This window comes from Staurois parvus, unplaced genomic scaffold (genome assembly GCF_062004578.1).
Source record: "Staurois parvus isolate SC_StPar_1 unplaced genomic scaffold, SC_StPar_1.0 ptg000854l, whole genome shotgun sequence".
Lineage (NCBI taxonomy): Eukaryota > Metazoa > Chordata > Amphibia > Anura > Ranidae > Staurois > Staurois parvus.
The window spans coordinates 20833-43050 of NW_028318650.1; the positions used below are offsets into that span (position 1 = coordinate 20833).

Below are 22218 nucleotides of genomic sequence, written 5' to 3' on the forward strand. Positions count from 1 at the left end.
GAAGAAGGTCCAGGTTTGTGAGAGCCAGAAATCTTGGCTTGTTTGTAGGTGACCAAATACTTATTTTCCACCATAATTTGCAAATAAATTCTTTCCAGATCAGCCAATGTGATTGTCTGGATTTGTTTTCTCATTTTGTCTCTCATAGTTGAGGTCTACCTATGATGTCAATTACAGGCCTCTCTCATCTTTGTAAGTGGGAGAACTTGCACAATTGGTGGGGACTAAATACTTTTTTGCCTCACTGTATGTGGTTTGCTTACACTCCACACATACTCATACCTTTGTGTCACAGAGAAATACAAATAAAGTGTCGCGCTCCATTACCAATTAAAAAGAAATGTGTAAATAACAATCCAGCTTCACACTGTGCATAACGATATCTCTGCAATCATATTATTGCTACAAACGTCCTTATAAAATCCTCGTCTTTCCGATAGTAATAGCAGGAATTTTATGAGTAGCATCAAAGTGTTTGGGGTCCAGCCCATGTTGTGGATACTCTTGTAGTTTCACCCATTTTTATATGTTATAATAATGACTTGCCTATACTTTCTTAGATTGTAAGCTCCCAGGATCAGGCCCTCCTATCCCTCTTGTATTGAACTGTATTGTCTCCCGTTATATTGTAAAGTGCTGAGCAAACTGTTGGTGCCATAAATCCTGTATATTAATAATTTCATGTTACACATTCTGTTAGGCCCATAATGGAGGCTTCCATGTTGTGAAAACTTGATAAAATCACAAATATTTAAACAGTCGATGAACAAGTAGTACCTAACTAATTTTTAGATATTCGAATCAAATACAACTCCAACCGAAAAATTTGAAATGAGACAGAAGAAAAAAAAAAATTGAAAATGAACACAAAATGAATTATAAAAACGAATCATTCCAACATAACGAATGTAACTGAACAAAATTTAATCCATCCAAAACAAAAATAATGTCGTTCTGCACCTTTCCAATGATGTAGATATGTATTACACGTCTCGTGGATCAATGGATCAAAAATATGACATTTCAAAGCATTCGTCCTTAGGCGTGCTGGTTGCATTGAGTTTCCTTATTTAGGCTTTTTTCTCTTTATTTCAACATAGTGATCCTGTAAATAGGACACGTCCTGAAGGAACCACGGCAGGAAAATACGAGGGTTCTTCTAAACGTTTCTGCACTTTTAACTCTGATTACTAGGAAAGTGTGGAAACTTTTTGCAGACCCCCCCATAAGAAGATTAAACCTCAGCTTTAACCCATTTCTTTTGCTTCTCTTCCTTGCCATGCCAGTTGCTGATGATAATACACAATGCTGGAGGAGGTCCCAGTGATGGAGGTCCATCCATCGTGTAGTCCTTGGTCCTCCATGATCAACGAATATGATAAAAATGCTGCAAAGGAGATTCCTGAGTAAGACGACATCGGTGTACACAATTCCTCTCTGGGATGTTCCCAATAGGTGGAGTCCCATCCATAGGATGTTTTTAAAGTTCCTGAACACCAATCCTGGGTCTGTTGAAGTAAAGAACAATATTTACTACACCAGAAAATAAAGTATTCCCATACCTGACAACAGTATAATAAAATAGAGGAAAAACCCAAATCCTGGCCTGAAAAATCCAGATCATTGTAAATGTAAAAAGGACATTAATACTGTTCTATATTCCTGTACTGACCCCTCGCACGGCGCCGTCACCGCACCTCCATCCCATCCTGTATATCTATATTCCTGTACTGAACCCCCTGCATGGCGCTGTCACTGCACCCCCATCCCGTCCTGTATTTCTGTACTGACCCCCTGCACGGCGCTGTCACCGCACCCCCATCCCGTCCTGTATATCTATATTCCTGTACTGTCCCCTCGCACGGCGCTGTCACCGCCCCCCCATCCCGTCCTGTATATCTATATTCCTGTACTGACCCCCCACACGGCGCTGTCACCGCCCCCCCCCCATCCCGTCTTGTATATCTAGATTCCTGTACTGTCCCCTCGCACAGCGCTGCCACCGCCCCCCCCATCCCGTCCTGTATATCTATATTCCTGTACTGACCCCCCCCCCACACGGCACTGTCACCGCCCCCCCCATCCCGTCTTGTATATCTAGATTCCTGTACTGTCCCCTCACACAGCGCTGTCACCGCACCCCCATCCCGTCCTGTATATCTATATTCCTGTACTGTCCCCTCGCACGGCGCTGTCACCGCCCCCCCATCCCGTCCTGTATATCTATATTCCTGTACTGACCTCCCCCCCACACGGCGCTGTCACCGCCCCCCCCATCCCGTCTTGTATATCTAGATTCCTGTACTGTCCCCTCACACTGCGCTGTCACCGCACCCCCATCCCGTCCTGTATATCTATATTCCTGTACTGACCCCTCGCATGGCGCTGTCACCGCCCCCCCCATCCCGTCCTGTATATCTATATTCCTGTACTGACCCCCCCCCACACGGGGCTGTCACCTCACCCCCATCCCGTCCTGTATATCTATATTCCTGTACTGACCCCCCCCCACACGGGGCTGTCACCTCACCCCCATCCCGTCCTGTATATCTATATTCCTGTACTGACCCCCCCCCTCACGGCGCTGTCACCGCACCTCCATCCCGTCCTGTATATCTATATTCCTGTACTGACCCCTCACACACCGCTGTCACCGCCCCCCCCATCCCGTCCTGTATATCTAGATTCCTGTACTGACCCCTCGCATGGCGCTGTCACCGCCCCCCCCATCCCGTCCTGTATATCTATATTCCTGTACTGACCCCCTCACACAGCGCTGTCACCGCCCCCCCCATCCCGTCCTGTATATCTATATTCCTGTACTGACCCCTTCACACCACCCTGTCACCGCACCCCCATCCCGTCCTGTATATCTATATTCCTGTACTGACCCCTCACACAGCGCTGTCACCGCACCCCCATCCCGTCCTGTATATCTATATTCCTGTACTGACCCCTCACACACCGCTGTCACCGCCCCCCCCATCCCGTCCTGTATATCTAGATTCCTGTACTGACCCCTCGCATGGCGCTGTCACCGCCCCCCCCCATCCCGTCCTGTATATCTATATTCCTGTACTGACCCCCTCACACAGCGCTGTCACCGCCCCCCCCATCCCGTCCTGTATATCTATATTCCTGTACTGACCCCTTCACACCACCCTGTCACCGCACCCCCATCCCGTCCTGTATATCTATATTCCTGTACTGACCCCTTCACACCACCCTGTCACCGCACCCCCATCCCGTCCTGTATATCTATATTCCTGTACTGACCCCCCACACAGCGCTGTCACCTCACCCCCATCCCGTCCTGTATATCTATATTCTTGTACTGACCCCCCACACAGCGCTGTCACCGCCCCCCCCATCCCGTCCTGTATATCTATATTCCTGTACTGACCCCTCACACAGCGCTGTCACCTCACCCCCATCCCGTCCTGTATATCTATATTCCTGTACTGACCCCTTCACACCACCCTGTCACTGCACCCCCATCCCGTCCTGTATATCTATATTCCTGTACTGACCCCCCCACACGGCGCTGTCACCGCACCTCCATCCCATCCTGTATATCTACATTATATATTTATATTTTCCTGTCCTATACAATCCTTTCTAATAAAGTTTCATTTGATGCAATTTCTATACATTTTATATCTTTTTTTTACTATATATAGTTCTATCTTTTACTTACTAACCTGAGTTCCTTTGCAAGCTCCTTCTCACCAATCCCTTGCAGCACACGAAAAGTAACCTGGAATGCTTTTTGTGTTGTGTAGCGTCTGATCAGAAGTTCTGCCACATCCATGTGGTCCTTGCCTTCCAGCTCTGAAGTGGGTATTGCCATGTATTGGCTTCCCCTAAGAAATTCTTTATCCGTCAGGCGTTTTTTGAACTCTTTTAATTTATTAGGCTGCAAACAGTGAAGTATATTTTCAAGCAGGCTTTCTGAAGTGTGTTGGGTGAAATCCACTTTTGCCTGTGAAGAGTGTTTACAGAAACGTAAGGGCTCGTTCTCACCACTGTGATTCAGTCCTATGCGCATTATTTTGTGCATTACCTCAATGTAGGATAACTCTTGTTATGTGTATTTGTGTTATTGGGTGCCATTTACTATAAATGGAACCATATTGAACCTTCCCAAAGTACCTGTATGTATTGCGTTGTGCAAGCCCCTCTACCTTTACCTCTTCCCACCTCCAGCCCCCTCATAACACCACCCTGCCATCCACTTTTCCCCAGGTACAGCATGACATCCCACTCGGGCAGAACTACTCCCCCACCTGTTTAAAACTCTTCCCTCTGACCCTCCTACCTCCCCCCCCCCCCCCACTTCATGTACTTCCCTACCACCTTATCCCCTACGTCAGACTCACCAAGCCATCTCCCTACCACTTCCCCCCTTCCAGCACCTCTTTTCCACCCAAATTCCCCCAGCCTCTTTGTTATACCAAGCGTACCCTTTGCTATAGACCCTTCTTCTCATTTCACCCCCCTTACACTATATCTGATCCAGGGTTACACCACATCCCTGCCAACTCCCACTTGGCATCCATAACTACCTTCTCCTCTTTGCCAATACAAACAGGTTCTCTGCTCCACTAGTACTCTGCTGCCTCTGTTCCCGATTACCTGAATACTATACTCTGCTCTGCTCCACCAACTAAGGTCCCTTTCACACGGGCATTTCGTTTTTTTTCATCAGTTGATGTGTTTTTTCTTGGAAAAAACATGACTCATTTCACATCAGTTATTCATCCGTTTACAGCTGTTTTTGTCTGTTCCAGGTTTTTTTAACGGGAAAAAAAAAGGTTTTCTTGCTTTAAAAAAATGGATGTTAACCAAAGCGGACATTAACGAATGTAAACAGATGATCATCGGCTTACATCCACTAGTCCAGTGGTGGGCAACCTTTTTTTTCAACTGAGCCAAATCTCGCCAAAACCACGATTGAAATTTATTTTGAGAGCCACATTTTTAAAACTGAAAATACATCCCCCATATAGTAATTCATCCCCCATAGTAATTCATCCCCCATATAGTAATTCATCCCCCATATAGTAATTCATCCCCCATAGTAATTCATCCCCCATATAGTAATTCATCCCCCATATAGTAATTCATCCCCCACATAGTAATTCATCCCCCATAGTAATTCATCCCCCATATAGTAATTCATCCCCCATAGTAATTCATCCCCCATATAGTAATTCATCCCCCATAGTAATTCATCCCCCATATAGTAATTCATCCCCCATATAGTAATTCATCCCCCATAGTAATTCATCCCCCATATAGTAATTCATCCCCCCTATAGTGTCAATTCACTTACCTTTGCTCCGCGCGTTCTTCTCGCCGTGTTCCCGCGCCGTTCTGGTCTTCAGGGCGGACTGTGAGAGGAGAGGAGTTCGTCACGCTGCCCCGCCTACATCCTGGCTGCCCCGCCTACATCCTGACAGCTGCAGAGTCCTGACTTTTGGGGCGGCCGCCCGAGAGGAGGGAGGGGAGCGGGTGCCAGGCACACAGAAGAGCCGCATGTGGCTCGCGAGCCGCGGCTTGCCAACCACTGCACTAGTCCATAGAAATACACGGGGGTCCGTTTTTCCTCCGTAAACGGACATGTGAAAAACAGACATACAGAACGCCCAGGTGAAAAGGGCCTAACTTGTTCTGTACGGACGTTATTATTTAAAAAATACATTTATAGTATTGTGTACCCACGAAACTGATTTAAAAAAACATTGTGAGAGCACTGCAGGAAAATAGGATAAAATCCTCCTGCGCTCAACAGATATAATTAAATATATAGACACACAAGCAGCTATCACCTTTACCTATACCAAAGGTGTAACGTAGTAATAAATAATGGTGGTGAAGCGCTATAAATATCAATAAATAAATATATATTAAACTGCAAATAATCTGTGAATTAGTGATAAATCCTTCAAGATACTAAATACGTGACACAGCAAGTGGAAATGTGTAAAACTTGGTCCCAAATATGGACCTATATAAAGTGCAAATGAACACGCACACAATCCCAAATAGGGATAAATAATGTGATACAGTGAATACCAAACGATGAAATCGCTGAAAGTGACTAGTGCTATTACCTCCCAATAAAAAAAAACTGCTAAATACGTATGAAATAAACACATCAAGTGATAATGTGCAAAAACAGGTCCCAAATTTGGACCTATATTAAAGTGCAAAAAAACACACAATCCCAAAATAGGGATAAATAAAGTGATATAGGTGTCCTTTTATGACACAGAATAGCTGCGATTCAGAGGATCGCAGCTATTCTCTGGTCATTCACAGTTTATAACACCCAGGAGAACATGTTCAGCCCTTCACTGGAGATCTGTGTTCTCCCTCCACATTCTCCAGCCCAGAGCTGGAGAATCGGAGGGACCGCAAAATAAGCAGAGATAATTTACCTCTGCTTAGTAAACTGATCTTTTACTGTAATCTCGCGAGATTATAGTAAAATCAGCCATTTTCCAGCGTTTGTAGACCGTTCTGCCTTCGTTTGGAGAACTGATCTACATCGCTTCATAAACGGCATTCACAGGAGAACTGTGTTCTCCGAGAACGCCGGAGAACTGAGCAGCGATCTATTACTGCTGGTTCATAAACGGACACCATAGTGCAGGGGTGTCCAAACTTTTTTGGAAGAGTGCCAGATTTGATGAAGTGAACATGTGCGAGGGCCGACCATTTTGCCCGACATTCTGATGAACCATTAACATTAAATGCAAATGAACTATTTTATGCAAAAGTTTATTGAAAACGGCATACTTTTCATTCTGTGACTTGGATGACAAATCTAAACAGGTGTTAAATCACTCTGCCAGCACAGGGAGAAGGAAAGCCCAAATCTCGCGAGATCTCGGAGGTCGCGAGATTTGGGCTTTGTTTCTCCTTGCACTGTCTGATGACGTCAAGCGATCCTGAGCACCAATCCATTATAGCCCAAATTGATACCGTATTTTTCGCTCCATAAGACGCACCTGACCATAAGACGCACCTAGGTTTTAGAGGCAAAAAACAGGAAAAAAAAATTCTGAACCAATGAACTGCAGACATAGTACAGGAGATGACCAGAGACTGCGGACAAAGTACAGGAGATGGTCAGAGACTGCGGACACAGTACAGGAGATGACCAGAGACTGCGGACACAGTACAGGAGATGACCAGAGACTGCGGACACAGTACAGGAGATGACCAGAGACTGCGGACACAGTACAGGAGATGACCAGAGACTGCGGACACAGTACAGGGGATGACCAGAGACTGCGGACACAGTACAGGAGATGACCAGAGACTGCGGACACAGTACAGGAGATGACCAGAGACTGCAGACACAGTACAGGAGATGACCAGAGACTGCAGACACAGTACAGGAGATGACCAGAGACTGCAGACACAGTACAGGAGATGACCAGAGACTGCGGACACAGTACAGGAGATGACCAGAGACTGCGGACACAGTACAGGGGATGACCAGAGACTGCGGACATAATACAGGAGATGACCAGAGACTGCGGACACAATACAGGAGATGACCAGAGACTGCGGACACAGTACAGGAGATGACCAGAGACTGCGGACACAGTACAGGAGATGACCAGAGACTGCGGACACAATACAGGGGATGACCAGAGACTGCGGACACAGTACAGGAGATGACCAGAGACTGCGGACACAGTACAGGAGATGACCAGAGACTGCGGACACAGTACAGGAGATGACCAGAGACTGCGGACATAGTAAATAATGGTAAATGGTAGCCCCAGTAGTAATTCCCTGCGCTCCACCTGGGATCCCTCGGCCCACGTTCCGGACCCCACAGATGAGCTGCCCAATATATAACTTACGGCCCTCCACTAGTGATTCTGGGAACGCCACTGAGGACTCCAGGGATCTGTCGAGCAGGAATTGACGTCATCAGCCGGCACACAGAGAAGGAAAGCCCAAATCTCACGAGATCTCGGACGTCGTGAGATTTGGGCTCTCCTTCCTTCGCCAGCTAATGATGTCAAGAGATCGCTGAAGTCCTCAGTAGCTTTCAGGGAATCACTACCGGGGGCCGTAAGTTATATATTTGGGTAGCTCACCTGTGGGGCCGTTTCAGTCCGGAACGCGGGCCGGACTTTGGACATGCCTGCCATAGTGAGTACCAATCAATGAACTCGCTGAAAGTGACTGGTGCTAATGCCTCCCACAATATATAAAAAATCTGATGAATACAGATGAAATGGTTGCACGGTGGTATCCAATGAGCCCTGAAAAAATAGTAACCATAATGGGAACTGGAAAAAGAAGGCCCTGGTATAATGATATGCACCTATGAGTTGAACTGTGGTGACCACAGATTGAAGGGAGAGCCAGTGCTGTAAGGAAATCATCAGTAGAGGTTAAGTGGAGCCATTGGAGCCGGGTTCATGTGATGCCGCATGGTGTGGAGTTGTCTGCTGTATAAAGCGTTGAGGCCCTTAGGGGTCGCGGTAAGGAAGTGAGGAGGCAATCTGGCCATTTATGGATATTGATCCACCGGAGTGTCTCACAAGCACTAAAAGCATTTAGAGGGGAAAGCTGAAGCACAATTACCTACATTTTTGCACTGATTTTCCTGCACATATTTTTTGGACATTTTTTGGACTTTATTTATTTATTGCTAGTTATATATTTCATCTGTATTTATCAGATTTATGATATATTGTGGGAGGCATTAGCACCAGTCACTTTCAGCGAGTTCATTGATTGGTACTCACTATATCACTGTATTTATCCCTATTTTGGGATTGTGTGTTTAATATAGGTCCAAATTTGGGGCCTGTTTTTGCACATTATCACTTGATGTGTTTATTTCATACGTATTTAGCAGTTTTTTTTATTGGGAGGTAATAGCACTAGTCACTTTCAGCGATTTCACCGTTTGGTATTCACTGTATCACATTATTTATCCATAACGATGAAATCGCTGAAAGTGACTAGTGCTATTACCTCCCAATAAAAAAAACTGCTAAATACGTATGAAATAAACACATCAAGTGATAATGGGCAAAACCTGGTCCCAAATATGGACCTATATAAAGTGCAAAAAAACACACAATCCCAAAATAGGGATAAATAAAGTGATACAGTGAATACCAATTTGGGATTGTGTGCGTGTTCATTTGCACTTTATATAGGTCCATATTTGGGACCTGTTTTTGCACATTATCACTTGATGTGTTTATTTCATACGTATTTAGCAGTTTTTTTTATTGGGAGGTAATAGCACTAGTCACTTTCAGCGATTTCATCGTTTGGTATTCACTGTATCACATTATTTATCCCTATTTGGGATTGTGTGCGTGTTCATTTGCACTTTATATAGGTCCATATTTGGGACCAGGTTTTGCACATTACCACTTGATGTGTCACGTATTTAGTATCGGATTCATTTGCAGTTTAATATATATTTATTATTTATTTATTTAGAGAGCCCTGCAGGAGCCGTTTGCCTTCAGATTCCTTGATGGAATTTCTGCATAGCCTCCTGTGAACAGAACAAGCAGAGAGGGAGAGGGTGGGAGGTAGGGGGGGAGGTAGGGGGGGGGGGGGGGGAGTGTTTGCTCTGACTTTCTTATTTGTGTTTATTAAGCGAACTGCAGCTACTGAATTCTATGACAGCAAATTTTTATTTTCAGCATAGCAGTTAACAGTAGCCTACTAAGTGTGAAAAGGAGCCTGGAGTTCACCCTGGAATTGCAAGGTTCACTTATTTTGTGTGACCACCCAGGCAGAAACACTGCAAAAAAAACAACCTGGGGTGGAAATAAAGTTAGTTGTTATACTTACCTTTGTCTACAGCACTTATAGATGGGTAATACCACTTTCCATCCGACAGGATCCCAAGGAATGATAAGTAGCCCAAATGTCACTATAAGATGGTATTACACTGTATTGTAGTATCTTACATTGAGATTTGGGCTAGACTGCATGGAGTGCAAAGTCCGCTGTAACCACCTATAGACCGCATCATGTACATATTCGTTGCAGCGTACCAGGGTGAAGTATCCAACAGAAAGAAAAATGGATAGGACACCAACTTGTGGCTAATACAAAATATTTATGTTATATGAAAATAGTATAACAATTGTAAACAAACATATCCAGTGTTAAACCTGGGTTATAGACCCCCCCTCCCATCCCATACTACCCTCTGGCCCCCACCCTCTTAAACAGTGTTGGCTGTGTGTCTATACCCTCTCTACCTGCACCACCACCCCCCTCCCCCAGCAACCCTGCGAATGATCCCTTTCTTCCTGATACACCCCCACCCCCCTCCTGCTGATGATGGAATACTGGACCCAGATACCCTGCAAGATAGATGGTGACAACGGGAAATGCACAGTATGCAATATGGCAATCCAAAAAGCAACACTGTAAAATCAGTTCACTATAAATACACTGATACACTGAGGTGGGGCCCACTGTATGCGTAGGTGAGTCCTAAGTGGCATGCAAGTCACTCCTATGACAGCGAGTCCAGCCTGGATTGGATTGCATGGGTCTCACCACTCCTTGGTGGTCCACATGAACTGGAGATTTAGCTGCCTGTTAACACTGTGCAATGCTTCATGTACATTATCCTTGTAATATACAGTGCAATGCTGTGTGTCCTTTGCATGCTAAGCTGGATTCTGGGTCCTCAGCACCTACAGGTTTCAGCCTGCTTCCGGACTGGGACTTCCTCAGGGCATGGTAGGGGATTGGCTTTGGGCTGTTTGCCCTATATACCCCCTTAAAGCTGCAGCCAATATATCGGGACTTTCGTTTAGGTAATGGTGCAAAGCATTCATCCACATCCATTCTTCAGCACTTCTATAAAGTAGATTATTATTGCCCTCCAACCCTCTCCCCATCTGAGGGTTAAAGGGAATGAAGCTTGAAAAAATTCCACCGTAGTAATACATTACTTTACAAGCAGCTGAAGGCATAATACCAATGTTGTTTCTTTTTTTCTTTTCAGGCGATCCGGTTTTTTGTAAAAGCCATCCTAGAGGCTATTTAGCCGCTGGACTACTTTTACAGGAGGCAGGAGGGATCATCCACCCCCCCTACAGGAGGTAGAAGGGGTCACCCCCCCCCCCCCCACACACACACACACACACACACACACACACACTATATTGCCAAAAGTATTGAACCAGCCCTCCAAATCATGTGATTCAGGTGTTCCAATCCCCTCCAAATCATGTGATTCAGGTGTTCCAATCCCCTCCATGGACACAGGTGTATACAATCAAGCCCCTAGGCATGCAGACTGCTTCTACAAACATTGGTGAAAGAATGGGTCGCTCTCAGGAGCTCAGTGACTCCAAGCGTGGTCCCGTGATAGGTGGCCACCTGGGCAATAAGTCCATCCGTGACATTTCCTGGCTACTAAATATTCCACGCTCAACTGTTAGTGGGATTATAACAAAGTGGAAGCAACTGGGAACAACAGCAACTCAGCCACCAAGTGGTAGGCCACGTCACATGACAGAGCGGGGTCAGCGCATGCTGAAGAGCACAGTGCGCAGAAGTCGCCAACTGTCTGCAGAGTCAATTGCTAAAGACCTCCAAACTTGGTGTGGCCTTCAGATGAGCCCAACAACAGTGCGTAGAGAGCTTCATGGAATGGGTTTCCATGGCTGAGCAGCTGCATCCAAGCCTTCCATCACCAAGTGCAATGCAAATCGTCAGATTCTGTGGTGTAAAGCATGCCGCCACTGGACTCGAGCAGTGGAGATTGGTCACTCCAGAGAACCCATCACGCTTCTCTGTCTGGCAATTTGATGGATGTGTCTGTGTTTGGCGGTTGCCATGAGAACGGTACTTGCCTGACTGCATTTTGCCAAGTGTAAAGTTTGGTGGAGGGGGGATTATGGTGGGGGTTGTTTTTCAAGGGTTGGGCTTGGCCAATTAGTTCCAGTGAAGGGAACTCTTTAGGTGACATTTTGGACAATTTCATGCTCCCAACTTTGTGGGAAGAGTTTGGGGATGGCCCCTTCCTGTTCCAACATGACTGCGCACCATTGCACAAAGCAAGATCCATGGCAGCATTTGTATTCGGTCCCCCGGAGTCAATACTTTGTAGGACCCCCTTTGGCTGCAATTCCAGCTGCAAATCTTTTTGGGGACGTCTCTCCCAGCTTTGCACATCTAGAGAGGGACATTTCTGCCCATTCTTCTTTGCAAAATAGCTCAAGCTCTGTCAGATTGGGTGTAGGTGGTCTGTGAACAGCTATTTTTAAGTCTTGCCACAGATTCTCCATTGGATTTGGGTCTGGACTGTGACTGGGCCATTCTAACACATGAATATGCTTTGATCTAAACCATTCCATTGGAGCTCTGGCTGGATGTTTCGGGTCGTTGTCCTGCTGGAAGGTGAACCTCCGCCCCGGTCTCAAGTCATTTGCAGACTCTAACAGGTTTTCTTCTAAGATTGCCCTGTATTTGGCTCCATCCATCTTCCCATTAACTCTGACCAGCTTCCCTGTCCCTGTTAAAGAAAAGCATCTCCAAAAGATGATGTTGCCACCACCATGTTTCACGGTGGGGATGCTGTGTTCGATGTTAGGTTTCTGCCACACAGCATTTTGCTGTTAGGCCAAAAAGTTCAATTTTGGTCTCTTCTGACTAGAGCACCACATGTTTGCAGTGTCCCCCACATGGCTTCTCACAAACTGCAAACAGGATTTATGGCTTTCTTCCAACAATGGCTTTCTTCTTGCCACTCTTCCATAAAGGCCAGATTTGTGGAGTGCACGACTAATAGTTGTCCTGTGGACAGATTCCCCCACCTGAGCTGTGGATCTCTGCAGCTCCTCCAGAGTTCCCATGAGCCTCTTGGCTGCTTATCTGATGAATGCTCTCCTTGCCCGGCCTGTCAGTTTAGGTGGATGGCCATGTCTTGGTATGTTTGCCATACTCTTTCCATTTTCGGATGATGGATTGAACAGTGCTCCATGAGATGTGTAAAGCTTGGGATATTTTTTTATAACCTGACCCTGCTTTAAACTACTCCACAACTTTATCCCTGACCTGTCTGGTGTGTTCCTTGGCCTCCATGATGCTGTTTGTTCACTAATGTTCTCTAACAAACCTCTGAGGGCTTCACAGAACAGCTGTAATTATACTGAGATCACATGACACACAGGGGGACTCTATTTACTAATTAGGTGATTTCTGAAGGCAATTGGTTCCACTAGATTTTAGTTAGGGGTATCAGAGTAAAGGGGGCTGAATACAAATGCTGCCACACTTTTCAGATATTTATTTGTAAACAAATGTTGAAAACCATTTATCATTTTCCTTCCACTTCACAATGATGTGCCGCTTTGTGTTGGTCTATCACATCAAAGCCCAATAAAATGCATTTATGTTTTGGTTGTAACATGACGAAATGTGGAAAATTTCAAAGGGTTTCAATATTTTCTCACTCAGGGCACTGTATATACACGATGTGGATTATTTCACCCCCTGCTGTCTGTCATTATGTGAACAAGATCCGCAGTGGTCCCGGAATATCAGTGTGTTATAGTTTACTCTACAGATTTCTACATTGCTTTTCAAAATGAGCTCATCAACCAGTTGATCTCTGGAAGGTTTTACCTCCTTCATGGCCAGGCCTTTTTTTCTATTCAGTGCTGCGCTACTTTAACTGGTAATTGCTTGGTTATGCAACACTGTATCCAAATGAAATTAATATAATTTTTTTTCACACATATAGAGATTTCTTTTTCTGGTATTTGATCACCGCTGGGTTTTTTAATTTTTATTATATTCAAAAAATCCATATTTTCTTCTATAAAACATATCCAATAAAATTTAGACCAAAATATATTCTGCTACATGTCTTTGGTACAAAAAAAATCTCAATAAGTGTATATTAATTGGTTTGTGTGAAAGTTGTAGAGTCTACAAACTATGGGAGATACACTGTTCAAAAAAAAGAAAGGAACACCAGATCTCAATGGGGAAAAATCTCCTGCTGGGCATCTACTGATATGGACGGGTGATGTGTGAGGAACCTAAGGATGCCGCATTGTTTGATGGAAATAAAAATGATCGACCTACAGAGGACTGAATTCAAAGACATCCCGAAAATCAAAGTGAAAAAATGATGCAGCAGGCTAGTCCATTTTGCTAAAATTTCATTTGAAATTTCAGTTCAGAATGGTCCTCAGTAGTTTGTATGACTCCCACATGCTTCTATGCATGCCTGAAAATGTTGGGGGAGGGTCCTAATGATACGACGGATGGTGTCCTGGGGGATTTCCTCCCAGATCTGGACCAGGGCATCACTGAGCTCCTGGACAGTCTGAGATGCAACCTGGCGGCGACGGATGGACCAAAACATTTCATCCCAGAGATGTTCTATTGGATTTAGGTCAGGCAAGCGTGGGGGCCATTCAATGGTATCAATTCCTTCATCCTCCAGGAACTGCCTGCATATTCTCCCCACATGAGGCTGGGCATTCTCATGCACCAGGAAGAACCCAGAACCCACTGCACCACCGTACGGTCCAACAATGGGTCCAAGGATTTCATCCCGATACCTAATGGCAGTCAGGGTGCCATTGTCTAGCCTGTAGAGGTCTGGCGTCTCTCCATGGATATGCCTCCCCAGACCAACACTGACCCACCACCAAAACGGTCATGCTGAACCATGTTACAGGCAGCAGAACGTTCTCCACGGCTTCTCCAGACCCTTTCTAGTCTGTTACATGTGCTCAGGGGGAACCTGCTCTCATCTGTGAAAAGCACAGGGCGCCAGTGGTGGACCTGCCAATTCTGGTGTTCAATGGCAAATACCAATTGAGCTCTATGGGGCAGTGAGCACAGGGCCCACTAGAGGACGTCGGGCCCTCAGGCCACCCTCATCAAGTCTGTTTCTGATTGTTTGGTCAGAGAAATTTACACCAGTGGCCTGCTGGAGGTCATTTTGTAGGGCTCTGGCAGTGCTCATCCTGTTCCTTCTTGCACAACGGAGCAGATACCGGTCCTGCTGATGGGTTAAGGACCTTCTACGGCCCTGTCCAGCTCTCCTAGAGTAACTGCCTATCTCCTGGAATCTCCTCCATGCTCTTGAGACTGTGCTGGAAGGAACAGCAAACCTTCTGGCAATGGCACATATTGATGTGCCATCCTCGAGGAGGTGGACTGCCTGTGTAACCTCTGTAGGGTCCAGGTATCGCCTCACATCAGAAAAGATGAGTAGGGAAAAAATGTCAGTGGCCTTCACCTGATAGCAGCTCATAAGCTGAGCACAGTAAGGAGGAACCTGAAGATATCTGTGCAAACTGGATGTGAAGAATTTCGGACAGTCTGGTTCCCAAATCCAATAGGAAGAGAGAGCAGAGAGACAGAGAGATGAGTTCAGTATTGTGCTGCTTCTCTTTTCACTGTCCAGTCACAGACTTGGGGGAAGAGGAGTCCTGCATGAATTGCGCTTGGAAGAATTGGGCTGAATGAATGAGGTTTTGTTACTTTATCTTTTAATAGACTTTTCATTTTTATCTTGGTATTTTTGGCTAGAGCTCTGCTTCAAAATAATATACACCGCTGAAGATGAACTCCTGATAGAAAAAAAATAAACTGAAAATAAATACAGCTAGAATTCCATTAAAGTGGTTGTAAAGGTCTCTCTCTAGTTCCCTGGTCTCCTCCTCCCATGCCCGCCTCCAGGACTTCTCCAGGGTGTCACCCATCCTCTGGAACTCCCTGCCCCAACCCATCAGATTATCACCTACTCTCCTCTCCTTTAGGCGCACCCTGAAAACCCATCTCTTCAGGGAAGCCTACTCCACCCCCTGCTAATTGCCGACCTCCTCCACTCTTCCCACCACTCCATCCCCCACAGCTTTCTCCTGTACCACTATCCCCTCCCTCCTAGATTGTAAGTTCCAAGGAGCCGGGCCCTCGAACCCCTCGTGTATCGCATTGTATTGTTATTGTACTGTCTCATGTATTGTCTCCCATTATATTGTACAGCGCTGAGCGAACTGTTGGCACTTTATAAATACTGTATAATAATATAATAAAAGGTAGAAGGTTTTTTTTTACCTTCATGTATTCTATGCCAATGCAAAGAGAGAGTTGGTGGGGCTGAACCGTGGCTCCGTGTGTGAATGGACACACAGAGCAGTGGGTGCCCCTATAGCAAGCTGCTTGCTGTGGGGGCACCCGACAGGAGGGAGGGGCCAGGGGCAGGGGACCCAAGAAGAGGAGGATCCGGGCTGCTCTGTGCAAAACCATTACACAGAGCAGGTAAGTATAGCATGTTTGTTGTGATTTCTTTAAAATAAGCCTTTAGAAACACTTTAGTAAATTATTACATGTACATTTTTAAATGTCTTTGGTATAATATCTTATACAGCAGTACTCAGACTGAGAAAGGGAGGGTCAGCATTGCAAGGTATCTGGGTTGGCATTATGTAAATATACTAAATAGAAACAAGTTGACAGGAGGAAGTGGTATCCTGTGCCTGACTGTTCTATGTGTCAGAGTTGTTTGTGTCTCGGAAGTGGATGGGCACACATACAAATCCTTGGGAACATAAAATGACTCTAATATATTTGTCTCATCTGTGTATTTAAAGCAGCATTAAACTAAGAAACAATCATTTATTATATCACAGATTACCAATCCTTAGATGTGGTAGATGCGTTAGTTTTCTTTTTCCTTTATTTTCACCTGGTGATCCTCTCAGTAAATGTGTTATTTTCCAACTCCCTTAACAGACCAAGCTGACCAGCAAAAGTGTCAGTTAGGACAAACCATTTACCACTAACAGAGGTGCTTACAATGATCGGAATTTATTTATCTATGTAAAACCTTTATCCCAAAAGGAAAAAGCTGTTGCTATAACTGCTTGTAAAGTGTGAGTTGGAGTTCATCTTTAATTTGGTAGTTGAGTCCATCCAAATCCATTAGTCTAACACTACCCTCCACCAAGCTGACATTGCTGTTGTCTAAAGGTGTCTCAGATGCTTCTTTATCCAGACTGGAGACACCCTAAGACAAAAAGTGTGTTACTGGCCAGATCATCAGGTGAAATAAAGGAAAAAAGCCTAAAAATGGAAACTAATGCAGCCATCACATCTAATGATTGGTTAGTTGCAATATATTACATTTTTGGGTTAGAGTTTATTATGGCTTTAACTTCTGGCCTGCAGTTCAGCTGTAAGCAAACACCAGCGATTCTCCCCTCTAGGTCTGATAACATATCCATGGGCTAACAAACACCCAATGTTGCCACTTGGTACCTTATGCAATATAATCTTCATCAAATGAAGAAATAACTGGAATAGGTCCATTTCAGGAAAAACTTCCTATTTTTAGTTACCCCAAGTCAGCCTCACCTTCTTACTTTGCTGTGCCTGGTTTTCATCCACCATATCCATCTCATCTGAAATGAATACAAAGCAAACTAATATCAACATTATGAGGATTGATTTGTAACTTTTTTTAAATATTTGCAAGTATACGAGAGTAACAAATTAAAAAGTACACTTTCAGTTGAAATTAGTTTTTAGCAATTAATGGTGGGTCCATATGGTTGTTCTGGCCACTCTGTGCTCTTTAGTATCAGTGTCTTTTGAAGATGGACTGCTCAGAAATTTCCAGCAGTGGAGGTGATAGGAAAGGTGATAGTTGAGGGGTCAGGTATTGTTATATTAGCATGGCAGCTTGTCACCTTCAGAATAACAGCAGGCCTCAAGTATCGGAGAACTTCCTGAGTGCAGTTTCTTGCATTGAGGTACCTTGTATCCACTAGTTATGCAGTCCATTCAAAATAAAGAGGTTTTAATGCACTTTAACACCTGAATATTTTGGTTCCTCTGCATTTTTTGCAATATACCACAACGCATACCCAAGGGAAAGTTGGAGCCATCCATTGGTGTCAGCTACCACAATAACAACAACTCCCCCCAGACTCTTCCCTGCATTGGTGATCAGTGTCTTTTACCCCCTCCACCCTTCACATTGGTGATCAGTGTCTTTTACCCCCTCCACCCTTCACATTGGTGATCAGTGTTAGTGACTTTTACCCCCTCCACCCTTCACATTGGTGATCAGTGTCTTTTACCCCCTCCACCCTCCCACACTGGTGATCAGTGCAAGTGTCTAGTGTATTTACCCCCTCCACTCTCTGCATTGGTGATTAATGTCGTTGTCTAGTGTCTTTTATTCCCTCCATCCCCCGCATTTGTGATCAGTGCAAGTGTCTTCTACCCCCTCCGCCCCCCACATTTGAGATCAGTGCTAGTGCCTTTTACCCCCTCCACCCTCCACATTGGTGATCATTGTCAGTGTCTTTTACCCCCTCCACCCTCCACATTGGTGATCATTGTCAGTGTCTTTTACCCCCTCCACCCTCCACATTGGTGATCGGTGTCAGTGTCTTTTACCCCCTCCACATTGGTGATCATTGTCAGTGTCTTTTACCCCCTCCACCCTCCACATTGGTGATCATTATCAGTGTCTTTTACCCCCTCCACCCTCCACATTGGTGATCATTATCAGTGTCTTTTACCCCCTCCACCTACCACACTGGTGATCGATGTCATTGTCATTTACACCCTCCGCATTGGTGATTAGTGTCATTGTCTAGTGTTCTCCAACCCTCTCCGGGTGATCAGTGCCAGTGTCTTTTACCCCCTCCATCCCCACATTTGTGATCAGTGCTAGCGCCTTTTACCCCCTCCACTCCGAACATTGGTGATTAGTGTCATTGTCTAGTGTCTTCTACCTTCTTCACCCCTCTCCGGGTAATCACTGCCAGTGTCTCGTGCCTTTTACCCCCTCCACTCCCCACATTGGTGATCAGTGCCAGTGCCTAGTGTATTTTACCCTTTCCACACCCCCTTCCCCCACTAGTGATCATTTCCATTGTTTTTAACTCCCCTACCCCAACACTGGTTGTCAGATTTCTTTTACCCTCCCTAGTACAGCGGGGTTAAATTGACCTCACCTGTTCACTTGCTCCCACACCACTCTTTCTTCCCCCTTCACACACCCTACTCCTGAACAGTACCAGTGTTTTTTAACCTCCCTTCACAATGATGGTCAATGGCAGTGTTATTTGAAGGCCACTTTCTGTGCATTGGTGGTCAGGCAGCAATTTCTCTTAAAGTGTTGCTAAACCCACAACAGTACAATAGGTCTGTATACGCTATAAAGAACACACTAAGGGGTTAATCCTCTGCAATGTGTAAAAAGGCTGTTTGATCCTTTCTTCTCCGTTCCTCTCCTTTTTCAAGCGACCACCACTTATCTCCAGACTGAACCATAGGCATGCACATGCTCAGTTTGGTGTATATTGCTAGAGAGGTTTTTTTTTTTCTTGGGAGAGTGCATGTGATCAGCACAGGGCCAATCAGCACTGTCCAGACAGAGGTCAGGGGTCCTGCATCCTCCTAGAGCAGAAAGAAAACTCTTCCTACAAGCTTTAGCTAGTGCTGGGCTGGACACAGATAGAAATCACAAGACTGCTCTAACTCCTGATGAGAAAAGGTATTTAGCAGTTTATATTTACTACAATAATTGCATTTCCATGTTGTGTGTACTGTGGGAGAGCGGATATAGTGAATGCGGGGTCCAGGAAGAGTGGATATAGTGAATGCGGGGTCCTGGGAGACCAGATATAGTGAGTGCGGGGTCTGGGGAGAGTGGATATAGTGAATGCAGGGTCCGGGGAGAGCGGATATAGTGAATGCGGGGTCCTGGGAGACCAGATATAGTGAATGCGGGGTCCTGGGAGACCAGATACAGTGAATGCAGGGTCCAGGAAGAGCGGATATAGTGAATGCAGGGTCCTGGGAGAGCGGATATAGTGAATGCGGGGTCCGGGGAGACCAGATATAGTGAATGCAGGGTCCGGGGAGACCAGATATAGTGAATGCAGGTTTCGGGGAGACCAGATATAGTGAATGCAGGGTCCGGGGAGAGCGGATATAGTGAATGCAGGTTTCGGGGAGACCGGATATAGTGAATGCAGGGTGAGGGGAGAGCGGATTTAGTGAATGCGGGGTCTGGGGAGAGCGGATATAGTGAATGCAGGGTCCGGGGAGAGTGGATATAGTGAATGCGGGGTCCGGGGAGAGCGGATATAGTGAATGCGGGGTCCGGGGAGAGCGGATATAGTGAATGCAGGGTCAGGGGAGAGCAGATATAGTGAATGCAGGGTCCGGGGAGAGCAGATATAGTGAATGCAGGGTCCGGGGAGAGTGGATATAGTGAATGAAGGGTCCGGGGAGAGCGGATATAGTGAATGAAGGGTCCGGGGAGACCGGATATAGTGAATGAAGGGTCCGGGGAGACCGGATATAGTGAATGCGGGGTCTGGGGAGACCGGATATAGTGAATGCAGGGTATGGGGAGACCGGATATAGTGAATGCAGGGTATGGGGAGACCGGATATAGTGAATGCAGGGTATGGGGAGACCGGATATAGTGAATGCAGGGTATGGGGAGACCGGATATAGTGAATGCAGGGTATGGGGAGACCGGATATAGTGAATGCAGGGTATGGGGAGACCAGATATAGTGAATGCAGGGTATGGAGTTTAGTAACATTTTACCTCCTAGTGCAGTGATTACTAAATTTACCCTCACTTGATCACTCTCTCCTAGGCTTCTCCCTCCCCATCTGTCTCAGTCTATACTTGTAGTGCCTGAAGGTACTTTCTGTTGCAGCACCCAGCATTCCACTGCAACTCTGACAGCAGGGGCCCAAAAGGTGGTAGACACAGCCCGGGACAGGGTGGCCAACTTAGATCTATGTTAACATTCAACAAATCTGATTCTAGATGTAGCACCCTGCCAGCGTAGGATGGTAGGCATATTTAGTTTTTGACTTCTTCCTTTGTTCTTCCCTCAGCAGGGAGGCTTACAAAGCCTCTGGGACTGCTGCCCTAGGAGGCAGCGTGTGGACTGAGTAGCTGCTATTCGAGGTCTCAGCTGTGGCAAAGCTGAAAGCCTGAATCAATCTTTTTGGAGCTGTAGGACTTCACCATAATGGATCTGGTCTGGAGAAGGATTGTGTCCATCACTGGACCATGCCCGGAGGAAGCTGGAAGGTGTGCAGCTGTCCTGGGGACTTTTGAGTTCTGACCCTGAATTGTGATCACTGTGTGCTTTTGGGATAAAAGTGCCAGAGGTATCTTGGACTGAGAGGACTCTCATAGAGTCTAAGTGTACAGGCCATTCCTCCTGTTCTCCTCCTATCCTGAGCAAAATGCTGGAGTGGGAGCCTAGATGAAAGTTTCCTCCTGTTACTGTGCAGCGTTTTGGAGTATCTGACGCCCTCTCCTGTTTAAAATTCTTCAAGCAATAAATATCAAAAAGCCATCCCCTAGGCTGAGCAATAGGAGCTGGTGTGTATGGACTGGTGCTGGTCGGGGCAAGCAGTCCCACAAGCATCAGCTGGTGCTTTGGCAAGAACCTACCGTATATACTCGAGTATAAGCCGAGTTTTTCAGCACATTTTTTGTGCTGAAAAACAGCCCCCTCGGCTTATACTCGAGTCAACATCTGCAGATAGTGGGGCGCGCCCCTCCGTCAAGGGGGCGCATACTGGGGTGGGCAGAGGCTGCTGTCTCTTATCTGGCTCCGGTCCCACGATGATCCATCCAGGAAGCGCTGCTCCTTCCATCACTCCGGCCACTCCCTCACTCCTGCCGCTCGGCTCCGCCTCCTCACCGGTGATTGGCCGCCAGAACTGTAGCTCAGGAAAGGTACACAGGTGGCCAATCACGGGCGAGGAGGCGGAGCCGAGCGGACCCGCGAAAATCGAGTGAGGGAAAAGCCGGTAAGTGTGCAGTGCAGAGGTGCTGCTGCAACCACGTATGCTGGCTGCAGCAGCACCATACTGCAACAGGGGGTCAGCAAGTGTCAGTGGGAGGAATAGTGCCGCATCATTGGTGTCACTGATACTAATGATTGGGCATTATTCCTCCCACTGACACCAATGATGGGGCACTATTCCTCCCACTGACCCCAATGATGGGGCACTATTCCTCCCACTGACACCAACGATGGGGCACTATTCCTCCCACTGATACCAACGATGGGGCACTATTCCTCCCACTGATACCAATGATGGGGCACTATTCCTCCCACTGACACCAACGATGGGGCACTATTCCTCCCACTGACACCAACGATGGGGC

The 22218-nt window shown here is 46.1% G+C and overlaps 1 protein-coding gene across 1 annotated transcript in view; it reads right to left on the minus strand.

The window, feature by feature from the left end:
- Nucleotides 1–909: 909 nt before the first annotated feature.
- Nucleotides 910–22218, minus strand: part of LOC149443511 (uncharacterized) — a 186258-nt gene continuing 164949 nt past the window's right edge. The window contains exons 20-22 of the mRNA XM_089655596.1: nucleotides 17407–17453; nucleotides 3702–3982; nucleotides 910–1508 (exon numbers count right to left, since the gene is read on the minus strand). Coding sequence (XP_089511722.1) covers nucleotides 1481–1508; nucleotides 3702–3982; nucleotides 17407–17453 — 356 coding nt within the window. The 3' untranslated portion in view covers nucleotides 910–1480. The remainder of the gene's footprint in view (nucleotides 1509–3701; nucleotides 3983–17406; nucleotides 17454–22218) is intronic.